At 37.7% G+C, this 21,634-nt stretch overlaps 1 protein-coding gene across 2 annotated transcripts in view; it reads right to left on the reverse strand.

The window, feature by feature from the left end:
* Positions 1 to 21,634, reverse strand: part of BRCA2 (BRCA2 DNA repair associated) — a 32,718-nt gene that overhangs the window by 8,745 nt on the left and 2,339 nt on the right. For both annotated transcript variants that reach the window (XM_015852023.2, XM_015852024.1), the window contains exons 4-16: positions 20,349 to 20,454; positions 19,530 to 19,582; positions 19,386 to 19,426; positions 19,181 to 19,292; positions 17,530 to 17,585; positions 16,513 to 16,627; positions 13,935 to 15,092; positions 8,380 to 13,035; positions 7,780 to 7,872; positions 4,594 to 4,663; positions 3,700 to 4,118; positions 3,119 to 3,309; positions 2,335 to 2,522 (exon numbers count right to left, since the gene is read on the reverse strand). In XM_015852023.2, coding sequence (XP_015707509.1) covers positions 2,335 to 2,522; positions 3,119 to 3,309; positions 3,700 to 4,118; positions 4,594 to 4,663; positions 7,780 to 7,872; positions 8,380 to 13,035; positions 13,935 to 15,092; positions 16,513 to 16,627; positions 17,530 to 17,585; positions 19,181 to 19,292; positions 19,386 to 19,426; positions 19,530 to 19,582; positions 20,349 to 20,454 — 7,258 coding nt within the window. The remainder of the gene's footprint in view (positions 1 to 2,334; positions 2,523 to 3,118; positions 3,310 to 3,699; positions 4,119 to 4,593; positions 4,664 to 7,779; positions 7,873 to 8,379; positions 13,036 to 13,934; positions 15,093 to 16,512; positions 16,628 to 17,529; positions 17,586 to 19,180; positions 19,293 to 19,385; positions 19,427 to 19,529; positions 19,583 to 20,348; positions 20,455 to 21,634) is intronic.

Here is a 21,634-nt window from a genome sequence, read left to right on the forward strand (position 1 = left end):
TGAATATACAGAAAGTTAAGGAGTAGGTATAACCATCAAATTAATTATCGAGTTGGAAGAGAGATGGGCAGTCTTAAGCCTTAGGAGATATACCCTCATCTTCTACAAAGAATGATGCAATTCAAGAATTATAGACAGAATTCAGTCCAAGATTAAGATTCTAAATGCTTATGACTAAATGAAGGCATAAAGAAGTTGATGGAGGTCCAGTTAATATGTTTAACACAATAAAGAGACTGATACAGCTGACCAACCAGTGGATATTTATTCTCAACTATACATTTTAACATAGAGCAAACCCAGAAAAGATACAGGAACTGAAAGCAGTGCTTGTGGAACAGCCTCTACTAATTGCTTGCTCCAGGGTCAGATCTACACTGACACCCAGAGCAGGTACCATCAAAAAAGCTTTAGCTGTTCTGCAGTAAGCAGTATGTTGGTGGATTCACTTCTCTATTTCTGAAGAAGGAATGTGGGGAAAGCCTGGTATTAGATGGCCTGAGTACAGAATCAAGAGCACTTGTGGAAAAGACAAGCTTCCTCTGGAATAAGGAGTTGGATTGCTTAAAGTTTTAGTGTATCTAATAATAACTTGATTTGTGCAAATGCTTTAATATTTTTCCCATTCACAAAAAAATAGTAAGTTTATTTAAATAAAATATAAATAAATAAATAAATAAATAAAAATAATCAAGATTACCTCCAACATGACCAAACATTGATTGCAAGAACAGTGATGCAGAGTTGGGTGCATTGCTCCCAGAGTTCTACTGCTTCTTGAAAATACAACCAAAATCTCACATCTCCTAATTATTTTCACATTGGTGTTGCTTGTTGGCATAAAAATAGCAGTTCCACATGAGAGAAGAACCAGAATGCTTTCTAAAATGCATGCAGATCTTTAACACTGACATATGGGTGGGAAGTTCTGCACTAACTGCACACAGATGACCATCCCAGGCAGTCCATTTAGCATAATATGTGGTAATATGTAGCATAATATCCATTTAGCATAAATGCTTTGGCACATACCTAGCAAGGTACATCTACCAAACACTCAACAGTCATGACACCACTGGGGAGAAATGCTGAATTTGGGACTGTACTGCTAATAGCAGAACACTTGCCAAATGAGGAGGAAACACAAGCCACAAGTTAAGTCAAGTTCTGCATACTCTGCCTCCAGGTGATTACTTCAGTGTGTGTAGCTACATGCTCCACAGCTGTCAAGGGATCAGAGAGGTTGTGGTAATGCCACAGGATGCAAAATGGAACTGTAGGTGGATTAGGTTTGCCTTATGGGGATTTAATGAAATTCAACAAGAGCAAAGTCTTGCATCTGCAATGGAATAATCCCATGCAACACTAACAGAGCAATGCTGACTCTAGGAGACAGCTTTCACAGAATCACAGAATGACCCGGGTTGGAAGGGACGTCAATGATCATGAAGTTCCAACCCCCCTGCCTGGCAGGGCCACCAAACATACACATTTGCTAGATCAGGTTGCCCAGGGCCCGATCCATCTGGCCTTGAACACCTCCAAGGACGGGGCATCCACAGCCTCCCTGGGCAGCCTGTTCCAGGACCTCACCACTCTCCTAGTAAAGAAAGCTTTGCACAAAAAGATCTAGGAACCTGGATGACATGATGACCAGGAGGCAGCAAATGTCCTTGCAGCAAAGAAATGTGACCAAAGTTCTGGGCTATTAAGAGTGAAGCCAAAAAGGGAGTCATCCTTTGCCTCTTTTTGGCACTTGACAGACTACATCTGAAGTACTGTGTCCAGATTAGGGTTCACCTGGACAAAGATGCTGGTATACTGGAGCAAACCCTGCAAAAGGCCACAAGGGGCTGAGCACAAGGAAAGGCTAGGAGAGCTGGGTTTGCATTTAAGAGAGAAATTAAAAACCTTATTGCTGCTTGTAATTATGTGATCAGAGAATTCATAGAAAGCAGGCTTCTCAGAAGCACATGACAACAGGATGAGGCAACAGACAAGTTGGAAGATGCAAAATTCCAATTGGAGATAAAAGGCTTTTTTTAAACCACAAATATCAACTGGCAAGGGTGATTCAGAGAGGCCACTGCTGAAGGTATTCAAGACACAGCCAGATCAACTCAGTGATTAATTAATCTAATTGCACCTGCTCTGAAGAGGCTACATTAGTCTACACCGTAAATTTACAAACTTACAATACTTTCATTTAAACCAGTAAGTGTTGTACTGAAAATGCAGCCAAAAAGTAGTGAGTGTTCAACTTCTAGGGGATACAAGAATCACAACTAATAAATACCATATTTGCCTCAAGTTTATAAGTAATAATAATAATACCTGTAAAATTCCTTTTTTCCAGCCTTTCCCTCATCTGTAGGTATCAACCATCCTCCATCAGCAAGTTGTATCCCATTTCCTGCTAATAAATACTCCTTACTGAAAAATTCTTCAATGAGAAACTGGAATGATTCTGCATTTGTGCTGCTAACTTGTATGCAGTGTTTTGAAACACCGTATGTGTAAAGCTGTAAAAAAAGATGAAAAACAGAAAATGACAATACAGTTAGAATTCAAAGATCTTTTATATGTAATGCTATAAACTCCCATAAAATACCTCCTTGATCAAGAGATCTTCTGAATGACCTTTTTATAAGCAATCCAAGAAGAATGGAGGAACTCATATAAATGTGTTTAGCAAAAAATCACACTGTACTCTAAAAAAAAACCACTGTACCAAAAAAGAAAGGTTATTGATATTGACTTATCTGAGCTTAAATTTTAACCATGTGTTATCTTAAGACAGCTTTTCCTAGAGATTAGAAGTTGCAAGTAACTATCATCAGTTGATTTTTTTCCTTGTTTGATGTTAATCTTGTTTGACTCTAACACTACAGGCACATATATGATTCATATTATTTGGATTACCTCTTAACTGTGGATATGCAAATATTTTAATACCGTAGCAACTGTTTTAAGAGTCACTGCAAATATTTATCTCAAAACTGAAGAGACACATTTCACTTAAATGTGTCCATTCTAAAGATGTTGAGTTTTTGTTTTCTAGTTTTAAGGAACACACTCCTCCAAAGAGATAGTAAACAGGTATCATTGATACATATACCTTTTCTGTAGAATGAAAACCGGGTGTTTCCTCTTCTACTGCAGTTTTCAAAGAGATTCTATTTCTTGCAGATGTTTTAATGACATAAAGGCTGCCTGGCTGTGGGCTAATATTTTGCCTATATTTCTTTTTAATTCTCATTTCCTGTAGATCTCTAGCACAGCGGAGATTTGCCATCATGTTGCTTATAACTGCAAAGAAAAGAAAGTCATAAAACCCTCTTACAGTATGTATCAATTTAAGAAACGCAATCATACAAGTAGATTTAGAGAAGAAAGAGAAAGTTAGACAGTTGAAGATGTGCACTGTTTCTCTGAAAAAGACCGAATCAACCACTTGCATGGCTAGGCCTGGACTTTCATTAGAAAGCAGAATGAATAAAGTGAGCGAAATATAGCAAGGCTAGTCTTCAGACTCCTTAGAATATTTTATTTAGGTATATAAAATCAAGTATCAAATGAAATATAAACTATTTTAAAACTTGTTACTGAAACGAAGTTTCAACAAAAACAAATTCTTCACACTCTGCATTAACTTTGGTTAGCATTCACAACAGGTAAGTGATGGAAATCTGTAAATACCTAAATCGTCATTTTCTAAGTCAGTGACTGCTGCATGCAGGACGCAGGACTGGTGATCCTGAGATTCAGCACTATTTCGTTCAATTGGGATTTGATTTAACTCCCTCTCCTCCGTCACATTGTTTCTGACTGGTGAGTGACATCTCTTGCTGCTGCCTTGTTCACCTGTAGAAAGCGTCAGCTTGCTTTTGAAGGGTGGAACAAAAGTTTTAACAGCTTTGCCTGACTTGCACAAACTTCTTGTTTCCTCGCCCTCCTTGGCCATGGCCTTATGTGGAGTAACAAGCCCTGAAGCACCACTGGAAGACTGCCGGAGAGCACAGTGCTGAAAAACAGCAGGTATAGATTTAAATCCTTTCGAGTCTTGATCAGGGAGAGTAAGCGTAGGGTTCCTGACTTCTTGTCGTTCCTTAGTAGTCCTACAGATGAAAACAAATCACCTTCAGCATGTTGACAAAAATCCTTGTCAGTTTCAACATTTTTAATTTAGTAATGTAACTTTCACCACTCTATTGATAAAAAGACAAGGCTTTGGTCTAGGTCTAGGTCTTGGCCTCTTCTGCCAGGCAACAAACAGGACCCAAGGCAGTGGCTGCAAGTTGTACCAGAAGAGGCTTAGACTAGACATAAGAAGGAACTTTTTCCTCTCAGAGAGTGGTCAGGCACTGGAATGGCTGCCCGGGGAGGTGGTGGAGCTGCCAACCCGGGCAGTGTTCAAGAGGCGTCTGGATGAGGAGCTACGAGATATGGGTTAGTGGTTTGTTGTAGCTACGGTAATGGGAGGACGGTTGGACTGGATAATCTTCTAGGTCCTTTCCAACCTTGTGATTCTATGATAAGGACTTGCAAGAAATTGCATTAGAAAAACTCTACAATGCATTAAAAGTTTCTCACCCCAAAGGCTGACAAGTTACTGGTTTTAAAGGAACGTGGTACATAAATTTTCTTCTGTCTTTGAAAACGCCTGTAAGGTAATTAGAAAAAAAAAAAAAAGCTTAAGTGGTACATTACATGGATGGATATTTACAGCACATTTCTTCTATATTCATGTTATAATCACAGACATTTCCAGATTGGATTTAAACAGATTCATTACATTTAGTTATATAAACCCCATAAAGAAAGAAAAAACATTGTCTTCAATATTACTGAATATGACAAAAAACGAGGCACAGATCTGTCTCATAATCCGACTGCCACTAGAAATAATACTTCTATTCACCATTTCAGTGACTGGTTTCCTCAGAATGCAAGCTGTTTTGATAATATTCATTTGATCTAAGCAATATTATGACCCTGACAAAACAAAGGATATTACAGGTTGTTACAGACCAGTGGAAGACCTTTAAAAGAGATACTTAAAAATGGAAGCGAATACACAACAAGTCAGGCACTGGAAGAGAAGAATTCTACAGGCTCTCAAGAAATTTGACTGTGGGTAAAAGCAAGAAAAGTAACAGAATTGTCACTAGTCTAGTGACAGGTCCTTGTACATTCTATCATCAATGCAAAACTCATTTCCAAGGCACAGAACTTAGTAATCATGTGCTGCCCGATCCTGATAAATTGAGAGGTTAGCCCCATGGGACTGAGTTTTATTCTATGTTTTTCTTAAAGATTCTTCTCTCATGAGATATCCCTGACTGTGGGATATCTTGGGAAAGGTGACATCCAACCACATGCCATCTTTTTGGACACAAAAAACTTAAAAGTATCTTCTCTTGTTCAATATAAAACAACAACCTGGCAGGCATTAAGTGTGAGTCATCTGGCCATTTGAAGAAACTCTAAATGCAGAATTAATTCCAACACATCTGGGAACACACAAGTTCTGATGTTTTTCTTTATGCTTTACTTTAGGTTCTCGCAGTGAAAACACGGATTGAAAACCAATTATTAGCTGAGGCTCTCTCTAATTAAGCCTCAGTTGTTCTTCACACTGGCTGCACTCAGATCTAAAAGATAAATCATCATAGCGCTGTATTCCCAAATGCTCCCATTTGTAAGCCTGCAGGATGTTTTAGGCTTCTGAAAGGGAAACGTTTAACATGTATTTGATTCCAGGCAGACTTCCCATTCAATTTAGAACTCATTTAGCAACTTTAAATAACACCACCAACAAAAAAACCCAACAACTATATTTGCAACAGAAAAGGGCACATTTGCACAGAACTTCTCATTCAGACTTTCTAGGGATGTGCTTATGTCGCCATTACCAACAGATCTAAATCATGTCAGCCTGGAATTTAAACCGTTTGCTGGATGCCCTTTGGTTTCCAGGAGGAAGTTTCAGATGACAAGTCACAGCTACAAGATGCCACATGTTCCTGAAGCCAGAGGCAGGACTGCTCTGGAAATTAGAACTGCTTTCATTTGTTCCACCAGAGTAAAACTGTTAACAATCTGCTGCAGGGTACAGTAATATTTATGTATGAAGCGTATAAAATTATTCTCTGGCAGCAACTTACAAATTCCATTAAAAACTTCTTAATTTCATGCTTAGAACAAATTCAGTAGCATACTGTAACCAATACATTTGTTCCAAAGAGACACTTTTTAGGACTCAAATACCTAGTTACAAAATCATTTCTGCACACTGATGTGTGTGAGTCACTGCACTTACTATGGTATCTGTAAATGCTTGGTGCTTTTGTACTGCCAAAAGGAAGCCAGCTTTGTGGGTAACTGCGTACCCATCAGGTACCTAAGAGATTGTCTATGAGTTGGAATAAGGTGTTTAAGAACAGTGGTTTTAATTTCCCATGAACTACTCAGAAGACTATGTTGTTTCTTTCCCCCCCCCACCCCACCGTATCTGATGCAGACTCACTATTTCAAATTAAGTATGACTTTCATTTCAACTTTCTCCTTAAAAATCTAGATAATATTTTGAAGTACTTTATTTAAAGTAGTAATTCTCACTTGCAGAAGAAATTCAGATATAATTCCATTTTGAATAACAAGGCACAGAAGGTACCTCCTTCGAGGGACAATAAAGGCAGACCAAAGCAGGACCAAATATCTGACAAAAATAACATTAGTAGCCATTTAGCACCCCTGCTTTGCAGGGACATATCATTCACTTTAGAGAAAAAGGAAGATTATGCTTTTAAATTCTTGTAGTGAGTAATGCATGTCACTGCCTAGGTGAGAGGACAGCTCAGTGAGGCAATTAAAAATGGAAGTGACAGTAATAAGATGCAAGAAATTTTCACAGAACTACCCAGCAATATTCCAGCACCCTGTATGTGAAAGGGAAGTCCTCTGTAACATCACATCAACCCACCCAAAATGGATTATTTTACATGCTGTGTCATTTCCAAGGCTTCAAAAAGCAGCAGCTGTAAAGAAACACCTCTCATCTCAGGCTGGTTGGCAATAATTACTAGCTGTGCAAGCTTTTCTGATGTACCACATGCACACCGCTTCTGAATTCTAGGTGACAGCACACAGTGCTGTGAAAGAACAAGCTCCTTGAAAAACACAGCTGATCCCATAAGCAAAAGCAGCATCCAGAGTCACATTACCCTAACACAACAGCCATGATGAGCTTTCCTTAAAGCATCAGCTCAGTCTTCAAAACCTCAACTTCCAGAGCATACAGATCACCCAGTATGAAATATTAAAAGCATCCATAACACAGCTATCAGCAGGCATATTCCGCACTAATTATTATAAGATAAAATCATCAGCACTTTCTTAATTTCCTGTAGATATAAGTTTTGATTGAAAATTCACAGATCAGTAAAACACATTCCTCCTCCCACTGAAGCTGGTAATAGCGAGCCTTACTTCTATGAGAAACTGGATGAATTCCTACCATGCTGGAAATAAAGCAGGGTTCTTGCAAAAGCAGTGCAGCTTCATGTATTTAGATACTACATGGTAAGTCATGCTGTTAATTACATGAGTCCAAGTCAGCAGAGACATTACCATAGCAGTTTCCTGAATTTTTATGACTATAGTGATAAACAAATCACTTAAGCAATCACTTTCTGTTAGTTGACTGGAAACTAAAGAATTTTAAAGGTAATGCCTAACATGAGATTTCTGCTTAGAACATAAGAACACCAGGATTACCATCAGGAGTGCTTCTCAAAGGTTTCAAAGATCTGGGGGGGATCGTCATCTTCTCAAATTCAAGCAGCAGCTGTCTTTTAATTGGAGGTTCTCCTATGATAAAAACAGGGATGTTTATTTTAAGTTCAGTTTCTTGCCAATACTGTACAACTTAAATAGATTGCTAAATAAAACACTAAAGAAGTCACAGCAAACAGAATTAGCAAGTTTTTGGATAACTTTAACATCCTTTTCCAACACAGAGCTAGTTCAGCATGCTTTGCAAAGTCTTCTTCTGCACAGGAAAAAGCTTGTATGGTGCTACCATTAATGGTTTCCATAAGGCAGCTGGTGTCAGACTCTAATCAGTAGGTCCGTTCCTTCCAGGCTACAGTTCAGCTGTGCCAAGGGCTGACTGGGGTTGGCCTGACATACTCTTATATACCTTTTTATGCCTGCCCACACTTACTTACATTAGTCTTTCCAACACTTGCACCTGAATTTGTGCAGCTACGTGGGTTTATGGTGACCCACTTCCCATTAAAAAAAAAAGCAATGCTAAATGCTAAATCACAACAACTTATTATTATTGAATCAAACAGATACAAGACAAAGACCTACCAAGTGAGTCGTTTTCATCCAAGCGTCTCTTCCCAAAAGGTTTATTCTGAAAGTTCTCTGACATTTTGCCAGTGAAGGACTGTGCAGACTTAACCTGGACTCCAGAATCTGAAAGATCATCTTCCATAAAAGCTTTTGCACTTTCTACAGCCTCTGTTTTCAAGTAGCCTTTTGGAGTTTGGAAAACGTTTATTTCTGCTTTACGTGTAGCACTGCATAAATCTGATTCAGACTCTGTTTCCATTCCCAGATTCAGCTCTCCTTTTCTGAAAAATCTGGACTCATCTTGCTGAAAGCTATTTTTCAATGGTGCTGACTGGCTGTTTCTCTTACTATGTGGTACATACTCTGTAATTTTGACACGGTGAGTGCTTGGAAAAGACTTAATTTCATCAGGGCAAACGCTTTTCAAGCCAAGTTCCTCACTGCAGCTTTTTTCAATTTGGGATTCTGAGATTACTTTACCAGTTAAATATCCTGCATGTTGACCATTCTCTTTAATTTCACAAAGGTCATCCGTAGCACCAAGCTCACTGCTTAAAAAGTCATCTGCTTCCTTTAAAATTGCCTTTGCTTTCCGATAGGCACTTTCAGAGATGGTCACTTGCTTTCCACTTGCAGTGCTGAACCCCAAAGCAGGACTTGAAATCTTACCCACGCTGGCGTTCTCCTTCCCTCTTGGCAGCTGCATTTCCCCAGGAAATATTTCATCATGGTTTCTGGGTTTTTCAACATCTTCAAGCAAATGTGCATCTTGTAGCCCTGATGAATGGCTAACTTCCATTTCACAAAAGAGCTGTCTAGCTTTCTTTAGTGACTCTTCTGATAGTTGCACGGGCTTCCCACTTGCTGTACTGAAAAACCCAAGGTTCCCTGAAGGGCCTGACTGCTGCATCTGCTTACACGGCACACTCTTCTGCTCAAAGCATTGCATCTGAAAATCTGGAACAGAATCTGCATCTGCAAATGTGTTTGCACTTTGGTGACTGTTTTCAATAAGATTCCCATTTCCATTAATTAAATGAGATGCAGCCAAATTCATCTCGCTTTTTGTAGCATCTAAAGATGTAGCAAAAACAGGACCCCCAGCATGAATGCTGGAAGATGAACTTCCAGCAATTTCTGTTTGATTAGTTCCTGATTTAGTCTCAATTTCAGATTTTACATGTGCACCACAATCTGTTTGAAATGTCTGTCTGATGCTTGCTAATGCACTTTCTGAAACAGAGACCGCTTTACCTTTTGCTGTACTGAACACTTGCTTCAGACCACGCTTTTGACATTCAGCATTAAGTGATGTTTCTTGTAAGCAGGTTAAATTAGTTCCATCCTCAGGAAGATCGACTTCAGACTGTTTTTGGAAAGCATTATCTTCAGTACTTGTGAAGCAGTCTGTATTACAACAAGGTTCATTGAAATGTTTTAAGTCGCTCTCCTTGATGCCACAGTTCAGATAAGGTGAGGTACTTTCTGGAACACTACTGTGAGTTAAGAGCATGGACTGACTAGATTTGCAACTATCCTCAGCAGATACAGTCTGAATAATACCACCAGGCACAGAATTATCTGCAAGGTCACTTGACACCTTTGTTAACTGCAGAGATGTAGTATGCTTCAGAGGAAAGTCAGATTTGCTTTCTGAATTATCCCTCTTTTTTGCTGAGTATTCTGCATATCTCTCTGCAATCAATTTTTTATCTTCAATCAAAAAAGTTCTACTTAAAGAATTACTCCCAGGTCCAGGAAGAGATTCTACTCCTGACTTTCCAGGTCTGACAAAAGCTTCCTTATTTGCACACGGAGCTGCCGAATTTCTTTCACAATCTTCATCATTAATAAACACACCCACTTTAATGTTGTCAAGATTAATAGCTTGTTTACTGGGACTCCCCTCTATTGCCTGCTTTAGTTGGTCCCCAGGTTCTTTGGGAATAAGTGTGTCTTTAAAATTAAGTACATCTGCATCACATTGAGCAACACTGTCCATACATAAGTCACGGTCTTTGACATAGCTTTTATTACATTTCCTTAAGCAGTCCTCAAAACAGTCATTATCATCTTTTCCTAAATCAACATTATTTTCTGAAAAAAACTGTTCAGCTTTAGCCAAAAATCCATCAGCAATTGTTATTTTCTTGCCACCAGCAGTATGAAAACCAGTCAGATAAGTTCCTTTAACTTTATCAACATGTGTCTCTTGCTCAGAAGGTACTAGATGATGTTGGTAAGAGCCTATTTTAATCCCACTTTCACTCACAAATAGGTTTTTATGTGCAGAGTCTTCTCCTTCCACATTGACACTATTTGTCTTTTGTTTACTAGAGTTCTCTGACACATCTGTATCTCTTTCCCCAGACTGTACATTGAGATCATGCAGAGAACTACACAAAGATGAGTCAGAAATGGATACAGCATCAGTATCTGCAGCTTGACAGTTTAGCAGCAAGTGCTCATCTTCCTGCTTTCTGTCTTCTTTCTGATTAGGGGACAGGTTTTCCATTTCATCTGAAACACTTAAACCACGTTCTTCTGCACTGGTAATATCATCTCCTAGAGAAATCAAATATGATGTGTCTTGCAAACAACTTTCAACTAGGCTGTCTCCTTGATTCAGAAACTGATCAGAATTGTTACAGTTCTGGTAAGGTTTTTTAAAGGATGACAGACTGTTTCTCATTCCAGAGGCATTAGTACAACTGAAATCAATGTTTTCATTATCACTTAATATTTCTGTCCAGTTTTCTGTATTTTCCTTACATGGGGTACTAATATTTTCTGCATATTTTTTCTCTGAATGGTGGGAACCTATTCTTTTGATGTTTGGGACACAAAGTATTCCTCCTTTCTCTTCTTTTGTCTGGCACCCGAGAAAATTCCTTTTAAAAGACACATGCCCATCTGAATTGCAGCATCCGGTATTAGAAGACTTAACCAAAAAGTTATCATCATCCAAGTCCTTGAAAAGCTCTGCAGATCTGGTCAAAGCTGCCTTAGAAATATTTATTTTTTTACCTCCAGCTGAAGTAAATCCTACAAAATTAGAAAAGCTGGCCTGTAAAGGTACTGGACAGCTCTCATGGTTGGATATTCTACTTCCATTTTTGTCCAAGTTAGTAAAAGTAACTTTTTTATTATTTCCGTGGAAAACCACTGTGTTTTCTTTTTCATATTCTACCATTTTACATTCATTTTCATTTTTCAACTTACTGCAAAACTCATCATTTATTACATGATTTTCAGATTTAAGAGAGTTACAGAAATTAACATCTTCCCCTGATTTAGAAGCGTTTTCCACATTTGTTGCTCCAAGCTGCTGAACATGACTATGGATCACATTACTTTGCTTTCTAAATTGCGTGAATTCAAACTGGCTACCCGTTTCTTCCAGGATATTAGAAAGCTCAACAATTTCAGCTTCTTGGCTTGCTGTCAAAGACTGATCTGGTTCTTGGATGGATAGTTGATTTTTAGGTGATTTTCTATCGAAATCAACTTCATGTGGAATATACTGTGTACACGTTGTCTGCAAACCAGATGAAGTACTGCCTGTTTTGCTTTCCAAATCTGAGGAAAATAAATTGTCCTTCTGAACTTGATTCGAAAAATTTCTCACTCCTTCCATGGAAGAAACTTCAAAGCATTCATTTTCAATATCTCTGAACAGCATTTTGCCTTTTGCTATGCTGCTTTCAGAGAATTTAATCTGCTTATTGGAAGCAGTCTGGAAGCCCCTGAAGCTCAGATTTGAACTGCACTTGTTAAGATCTCCTGATGATTTCCCTTCATGTTTTAGGTTTTCACTTGGCTTTGTGTTGAAACACACAGGTGCTACTTGTCTATCTTCTTCAGAAACTACTTCATTCAAAGAATTATCTATGCAATCCAAGAGTTTTTCAGCACCCTCTACAGATACATTAGTCCAAGCAGCTGCTTGAGGGTTTTTACTGTTTTTAATAGAAAGTATTTCTTGATTTTCAGCTACATCTTCTTTCCCCCATTGTTTTAAGCCAGTACTACTGTTTTCTAAGCAGCTTATTCCCAAAGGTGCAACTATTTCTCTACATTCACCTACTGACAACTGATCTGAAGAATGTCTTTTATCAGCTGATATTTTATTGCAAGAGTTACTACTGACCGTGTTCATGCCAAACTTGATCTGACTCAAAGTATTATTGAGCTTGCTGTTTGTCACAAATGCAGTGCCATGGTGCATATCAATCAAACAATCACTACTACTAGGAGAGGACCATGGAGGCTTAGGGCTCTGAGGTGCAGCAGCTTGACTGTTCACATTAGGACTGATATATGCGTCATTCTTGCCTTTCCTTAAGCAACAGTCTTCAGAAAACAATCTGGAACGCCTTCTTGCCATTAGGTATGCTGAAGTTAGTACCTTACGTTTTATATTTGAAATTCTTCCACTATTTAAACAATCTGTTGTGTCTTCACTCTGAGTATGAGATGCTTTTAAGCATTTAAATGAGGTAGCAGGTTGATACTCTCTTGCCTTTTTCCCTGAGTCACTCAGCTCTTCTTGTTTCAGCCTATTGTTGACAGTATTATCAGATGAGTTATCCTTTGTATCTACCTGTATGGTAGGAGTGTTGAAATTATCTTCTTTGATATTTGATTGTCTCTCAGCCGAAAGCAAGCAGTCTACAAGAAAATACATTAGAGAAAAGCTATGTTAAACTAGCTCTCATTTATTCAAACAAATGCAATTTTCCATTTTTACTCAATGCAAATTCAAATCTTCATACAATATTGGCCTCCATGATCATTTCTAAATATACTTAACACTGATACAATAAATAACACTGGTACCATAAATAACACTTTCCTTCCCAAATGTGAATGCCTTGAAAGGATTTGCGATGTCTCATCTGATTTTGTTCTATTAAGCAGTGACAAGTAGGCTATAGTTAATGCCATCATGAAATAAATAATGAATTGTAACAAAATTTGAAGAGAAGGGCTTCCATTCCTCGTGTCTCAGCACAAGAATTTGTTTCACACTTTACAGAATGGTACTTCTGTTCCTAATGTAAAGCAATTTTTTCTACCAAAAGTAAGATTTTCTAAAAATAGGAGCAGTCCTTGCTTTCATTAAATATATATATATATATATGTATATTTAATATTTTGTGCTTCCAGATGAAACAGATCAACAGTCTTAAATCCCCTAATTTTAGGAAAAAAAATAAATAACATTCTGCTTATAATATCTAAGAGATCATCAGGAGACAGGATGGCCCTTGACACTTTGGGTGTCTGAACAGCATTGACAGACATAATTGATGTGCTTAATTAGAACAGTGGAAGTTTCTATTGCAGAAGATAACCTGAGGTGAAAACAATAAATTAGCACCAGACTACCTGAAAACATTTATGCTCTTCTGTCACTATGACAGATAAATTCCACATTCTGGTTACCAAAATATTTGCAGATCTACTTTATCACAAATATAAGGTTTTACACAATTTTAAGTATTCACAGAAAAGTTGTTTAGTAAATGGAGAATCCTCCAAAAATAAAGAAAAGCTTAATAACATACCTTGATTACCATCTGTGGCCACCTGACAACCTTTAAATTCACATAAATGAGATTCCAAGTGTGTTAATACAGGATTAGCAGGTGATTCAGAGGTTACTTCTTTCTGCACATTTTCTTCCTGATACACTAAAGTATTATTTATTGTATAAATAAATCCCTTGGATTTCTTCCTCAATCGGGATAACATATTTAGACTTTTAAAGCTAGATTTTCTAAGAGCATTTTCACTATTTGTTAAATGTAGGTCACTGCAATTATCTGGTGATGCAGCACTACATATAAGAGGGCGAGAAAGAACATCAGCTATCACAGATTTTGAAGTTGCTTTCAAATGTGTGGAAAAGGTGCTGTTATAGACCACAGAATACTCCATGACATTTGTACTTTCAATTAAAAAAGAACTACAGTTTAAAAAGCTCATTTTAGAGACCTCCTCTTGTGCACATCCTTTTACCAACTTTGGACTTGTACACACAGGTTTCACTGGAGTTATTTCTGATGTTGGGTTGTTTGTAGACATCTCCATATCTCTGCAATTTTCTGACAAATAGGCACTTGAGAGCTCTGATTTATTCAGTAAAGTTGTTTCTACAGCATCACCCTTGGTCATTAGTACTGACTTCTCTTCTAAACCTTTCTCTCTACACAAGTCAGACTGTGGAGAGCTACATATAGACATTTCCAGATGACTTGCATCAAGATCAGACAAGTTCAGCTGAGACCACTGGCTTGATGAAGACAGCACATCTTTCACAAGCTTCTCATTTGCAGATGATTTCTGTGTTCTATTATCCTGCAAGTTTCCTGCAATCCTAAGACACTCCAATTCTTTTTCATGCCCTATTAAGCATCTGTCTTTACTATCCACGATATCTTCATCAGTGTTCCAGAATACAGAATCCTTCACTTCAACACAGCAGCTTTTTTCAGTCCAGTTAGCAGCTTTCACTTCCTGTGAAATGGCAGTCTTTCTTCTCATATGTTGTTCAGGAAGAACATCACCCTTTCCCTGTGCTTCGTCTGTTTTTATTTCACATTTCTCTGTCGCATCCAGAGCATGTGGCAACAGTAGAAGAGCTCCACTGGATTCAGCAGGCAAGTTGAATGAATCTTCAAAGTTATTTGTCTCATCAAATAAACCATCCAACATCTCTGAATCTAAATATGAGGAGGAAAAAAAAAGTATTAAAAAAATACATTTCAGGAAATAACTGAAGAATAGTATTGTATTTCTACAGGTAAATACAGCATTCAATTTTACAGTCATTACCTTTCTTCAACTCAGGATTCCATTCAAAATGATAAAAGTATGTCTTTAAAATAGGTTACTCTTTAATAGCAGCTGTAAGAGGGAGGAGACAGGAGGCAAGTCATGTATGTACAGATGCCCCGGCCACCTGAGGACTGCAGTGGCGGTGCGGTGAAAGTCTCCAATATGAAACTGTAATTAAGTGGATTTAAGCCAGAAATATCTGAAAGATTATGATAAGATAATATTCTGATGCCAAGAAGTGAGAGAAAAAAAGAGGCTGGGAACATTTCTGCTCTGGAGTAACACACTGAATGAGTGTCAGACCTGCCCAAGCTTGAATCCTTTGAAACACAGCACTCAACCCATTTCTTCTAACTCCCTTTTTTTCCCTTAGCATGCTTGAATCTACACTAGAAGAACCAGCAGTACATATTGCTCTGCAAGCCACAATGCCTTCAGACCTCAGCACTCCCTGGAGGTGTTCAAGGAACATTTTGACATTGTGTTGAGGGATGTGGTTTAGTGAGAACTATCGGTAATGGATGGTTGGACTGGATGATCTTTTCCAACCTTGGTGATGCTACGATTCTCAGAACTCCTTGTCAAATGCTAAACTGATTACTTCACAATTCTTCACGCTTGTCAAACAATGCTTTCATGGTATTCCCTTCAATTCAGATAAGGAGGAGAGACAACAATCCCAAGGATACATCATGCCATCTAGCCTGTGTCAGTCTCTACAACATCCTTTTACATCCACACGATTAATAAATTTCTGTTAATATCCTTCCCTTCTGTAACTGTTTCTCAAAATAACCAAAAAGCTCAAATCAGAGCATACATTTTCACTTGTTCACTAATGTTCTAAGAACATAAAATCAAAACTTCTTTTTCCTTGTCTATACATATTCTGCATTGTTAAACAATGATAACATTCCTTTTTCATAGTTCTGTCATGCTTTGAGATATTAATAGATGAAATAAGTATATAAAGGATATAGCAAAAATCAAAACTCACCACAGAAAAATGAGTACTGATGTGAAATTTCATAATTACACTAAACCTATTTAATAGCCAGGGGTAGTAGTCTTGCTCCACCTTGAGCCTGAGCCCCTTTTCTCTCAGCTTTCCCATACGGTCTTGTGCCTTCACTTAAACCAGCACAGATCTGGTTGTCATCCAAAGGCACTGTAACCTAATTTGACTCATGGACTTAACAGCTGGCAGAATAAATAAGCTACGTGGTTATTTCAAGACACACTACATAACATAACCTCAGCTTTCCATCACAATACATTGAGTAACAGTTATAAAACAATGCTTACCAAGATCTTTTATGTCATCTTTAGCATTTAGTTTTACTGCCTCTGATATGGACAGCAGACTTGAATCATTCTTTGCAGTATATTCATCATCTTTAGATAAAAAGTTGTTCAAAACCTGCAAACCAAAGATACATTCAAAGATGACATGGAACATGTTTGTATACCCTGTGCATCAGTGACATGAACAGTACAGCACGCAGCTATGAACAACTGCAATTTCTAAATGATTCTGCATCTCTTACAACAAAAAGCACTGTTTCCACAGGTACACTTCCTGCAAATAAGTAAGCAGATGATCTCCATCCTCAATGCAAACCAGCTTTCATTCTGTAATCAACACAGGGTCACACAGGGGAAGTGAATGGGGTCATTAGTGTGCAGTAAGCAAGTCTCTCAAAAAGAAACAGAAGAAACACTTTTTGCATGGTGGTTTTGCTGTTACAAATATTAACTGTGAAGTTTCAAGTATTAGCAGTGAATTCCCAGTAGTGACATTCCAGGTTTTGTTTCAAAAATCATTCAGCTTTTATATACAGAACTACAGTTAAGCAGGAACTGTCCCTTACGTAACAGTATCAAAGGTCTGAAAGGAAGCCTCAATTTTAACTCTTGGTAAAGGGGTTGAGCGCAAGAACTCAATGCACAACTTAAATCAAACAATAATTAAAACTTTGACAGAGGGGGAATAAAGTGGAACAAGTAAACCCTCAAATAATCAGTATGTTGCAATTCCTAGCTTTGATTTTTCTTTGAATGACTCCCACTGCTACTGAATCCAAATTCATAGTTTATTTTTTGCAGTAAAAATATTCCTCAAAGGGAATTTTTTGTGAAAACACAATCTATAGCTGTGTTATACAAGCTTACTTCAGTGAGCAGTAACTCCAGAAAATAGCCAGACAGGAAGACCTAGACTGAAAATGACAGAATTATTGTTCTTGGCTCAAGGAATGTAAGCATACAACTAAAGAGCTTAAAAGAAATTAAAGAATAGCACAGCTCTTAAAAACTACTTACTATCTCAGCTCTTTCATCCTGTTGCTTTGCTCCAGAAATAGAATCATTCTCTCTAGCTTTAGAAGAAAGACAGAGAAGTCAATTCATTTGCTCCTAAGTGATTTATTGAGCATGTTGAAATACAGCTGATTTGGGAGGGTTTTCATTTGCTTATTTTAAACGCACCTTAAATCTGTAAACAACAACAACAAAAAAAAAACCACTAATAAAACTAAGCGTTCTAACTAAAATATCCTACAGGTGAGAGGGACAGCATATGCATTTTTAACAGCTTAAAACACCCTACGTCATATAATCTGGTTATTGCCATGTAGGTGTAACAGTGCAGCCACAAGTACCTACTACTGCTGCCACTCCCCTTTCCAGAAGTTATTAATGGTATTACTCCCTCATTTTACTCCTGTCACAGATCTGGATAAGATCTTCAAGCAGCTACCAGGACTTTTTTTCCCCTCTCCATTTCCACTCACAAGAACAGTAATATCTTCTCAACTCCATTACAAATGAAGAATTCAAACCCTACTTTTAAGATGATTTAAGTGCAGTACCTTGAAATAAAACCTTTCACAGACATGGCTCCTCTATGGTAGTAAGATTAGTAAATTGAACTCTTCTTTTGTAGCAACCAAATGACTTTTTCCAGGTAACAGATGGCAGAAAGTTGACTTCACAATTATACAGTATTTGTGCTCATCCAGGAAATGAGAAAATGGGAAGGAGAGTTCAAAGCAGAACTCATTTCCTAGAAGAGTACCATAAAGCTATGGGTGCTTTCCCCAGTCTTTCAAGTCACATCATTCAGAAGTCACGGATACCCAGTTAAGAGCAACACCCGGATCCTGCTAACAGAGGGGATCTCCAGTTTTGGCATGCACTCCTAACATGCTTTAGATGCTTTGCATGCACATGCTTTACAATTTTGTCTACTCTGTATACTTTATACAGTGATAGTTTAACAGTAACAAAAAAAAAGCACAGCCAATAGATAAGCAGACATCCAGGTCTTCCATTTTCTCAAGAATTTTTATCATCAACTCTTTAATTCAAATTTCCTTTTACTTGTTGACCACGCTAAAGAAATTACAACACTTTAAGGCAAGCCTTGATGTTTGACATCACTGCTAGTGACACTTAAGCAGCCATCAGCTCAGTTACATGTTTGTGTAACTGCAAAGGAAACAAGATCCAGAATCTGAATAATCTAGGAAATACAGTCTTCAACTGGATTGGCATCTCAGCCTGCCTACCTACACCAATAAGATGGTGAGCCCAGAGGGAGCTCAAAATGCTGAAGCCAGCATGGCTGCTGAGAAGTTTACTCAGCAAGCTGCAACCTTACACTTAATAACATATTCACATGACTTAATAGTTGTCTAGTTTTTTGATAAAAGAAACACAAGGAATCATTATCCGATCATCCTTCCATACTTTGCTGTATTATTCCTAAATTTACATCCCCTAAATCCCTATACATGCGAAGGAAACATCTGCAAAGCAAGGACTCAATTTCATTTCTTCTATTTAGTGTGACATTATTTACAGTGAGTTATTAACTCACAAAATATCACTGCAAGAGTTGAAAGAATAATAACAACAAAGTGTCAAAACCCGAAGTTTTTAACCCTTTGCAACTGTTCATTTTCAGAGTTACCTATTATCACTGTTGCACCAAGAGTAGGAGGAGTAGCTAAAGAACTTGTCCAGGACATTTCTGGATCCACTTCTGCTCCCAGACTTTCAGAAATACGTTTCGGAGTTCGAATCTAGACACAGATTTTACGAGTTTTATTTTGATACAGAATTCTAAACACAACACTCCACAAAAAGAAAACAAAGCACAGGGATGAAGTATTTACCTCCAAAATTTTTGGTGTGCAAAACAAGCTTCCATATGGTCCTAAAAAACATTACATAATAAGGACAACAAGTTCGGCCTAAGAAATGAAGACATATCTACAGATAACAGACGATTTGTAGAATGAAAAAATGAAAATACAAACCAGGTAGATTATTTCTCTGAGGTGTTCTGCAAGTATTCCTTAAAATAGCTGGACTGCAAAATAAAAATAAATTTAATATATCGATTTCTGAACATAATAGCAAATATTCACAGCAGGCATTATGCGCATTACTGCCTCTGTTATTTCCTTTTCTTTGCAACCACAGACATTTCCTTGACTAAACAACAAATTTATTCTACCAGTCCGAATTTTAGTATTTTAAACCCTACTGAATTTACATCAAACAGTAAAATGCCTCCTTTGTGAAATATATTAATTTTCAATATTTGTTTGATAGACAGTATGCTAGACTTCAATGGAGTTGTGAATGTCTTAACATGCTGTATGAAACTATGGAAATTTATAATCAATATGAGAGCCTTGAGCAGATGAATCTGAAAAATATGCATTTAAGTGTGAAAAACAAAAATCAAGGCCATTTAAAAAATATCACAGTAAGGATTAAATACTGTTTTATAAACTACTACTGTAGAAGCACGTGATGTATCACAACTCTTAGTTCTTGCACTGGATGTTAAGGATTTGGGATGCTGACATACTGTCAATAACTGTCACATGGGAGCTACAAAGAAGCAGAAAAAACAGAGGGAGATCACCTAGTAGTAGAGAAATCTTCAGAATTAGCATTTTATCTTTCATCTGTTTAGCAACCTACAAGTATCATAAGCACACAAGATATGTGAGATTATTCACCACTCTGAAGAAGTTTAGCAGAAAAATACAGAGGTTTTAAAGTGCTTTTTTTTTTAAATTCCAGTTTATTTGGGTCCTGTATCTGCATTGATAAATTCAGCATACCTAGCAGCAGTGTAGTTGTGGCAGGTACCAGGAGGAGAAGCAAGTGTCTGATTTTCTTGATCTGTTTTTCTTCCTGCTGTACTTGGACTTAGCAAATTCTCCCTGCCTACAATGTAAAACATAATAATCAACACAATCTTGCAGTAACAGTTTCTTGCAGTAACAGTTTCAACTTTGAAGTGTAAGGATAAGCTTTAAAAAATTATATAAAATATGATTAGTGCAAAACCCACACCTAACGCTATGCTTTCCTCTAGTGCTTTAACACATCCAAATTCTATATCCAAACAGAGCTCACCATATTTCTGCCAAAATTATATGTACCATCAAAACTAATTCGTTTTGTCACCATATTGAGTTGTAAGATTTGTTTCAGTGTATTTTCAAGATATTATTCAAGCTACATATTCAATGCCAACATGCTACACTATACTGTGTACTTTGTATCACTGCAGAAGCTGCCCTTAGAGGGAAGCCAGTGCATCTAAACTCGCATTATCACTGACCTCTCTCAAATTTACTTAAGACGTAACAACTCTTGATTTGAGTAAGTAGCACTAAATAAAAAAATAATATGAATAAAAACATATTTCTGAATCTGTTATTGGAGGTACTGACAACGGTACTGGCAGTAGATGCTACTTAATGCATCTCCAGGTAAAAGAGAAAGCAGGCCCAGCATCCTCCTGACAGAGAGCTTCTGGCATGAATGAGCATCCACTCAAAACAGTTCCCAGTGAGAAAATGCCAGTGGGTTTCCTTCTCAGAAATCAGATTTCTGCATTCCTCTCTACTCCTGATTCTACATGCACTGCAGGTCCTGCACCCCAGTACCAAACCTCACCTCCATCCATGCTCATTTTCACAAGAAGGAAACAGAGGCACGTGAGCCAGTTGACTAACCAAGAAAATAGAGAATAAGACCTCGGGCCAGACATGGGTAACCACAGAAACTTCAGTAACAGTTTTCTCTTCACAGGAGAGTCTAAACAAGTGTCTGCTGTGAAACAGAACCACCACAGGGTTCCTTTGTTTCTATCTTGTGAAACGCTACCAGAAATTCACTAGGGACTTAAAACACTACAGAAGTTTGCATAGCTAAAGTTAGAAGAAATACAGTCCCAGCTCAGTTGAGCACAACCTCAAAAACAAGAGAAACAAGAAGGGTAACAGTGTGCTATGGAAGCAAAGTTATATTTGAATGCTAAGATGGTTCTACATCATTAAAGATTCTGCTTTAGGGTCTAAGGACAAATTCCACAACAAGCAGAGCCTTGTGCTCATCT

Source organism: Coturnix japonica, chromosome 1, assembly GCF_001577835.2.
Source record: "Coturnix japonica isolate 7356 chromosome 1, Coturnix japonica 2.1, whole genome shotgun sequence".
Lineage (NCBI taxonomy): Eukaryota > Metazoa > Chordata > Aves > Galliformes > Phasianidae > Coturnix > Coturnix japonica.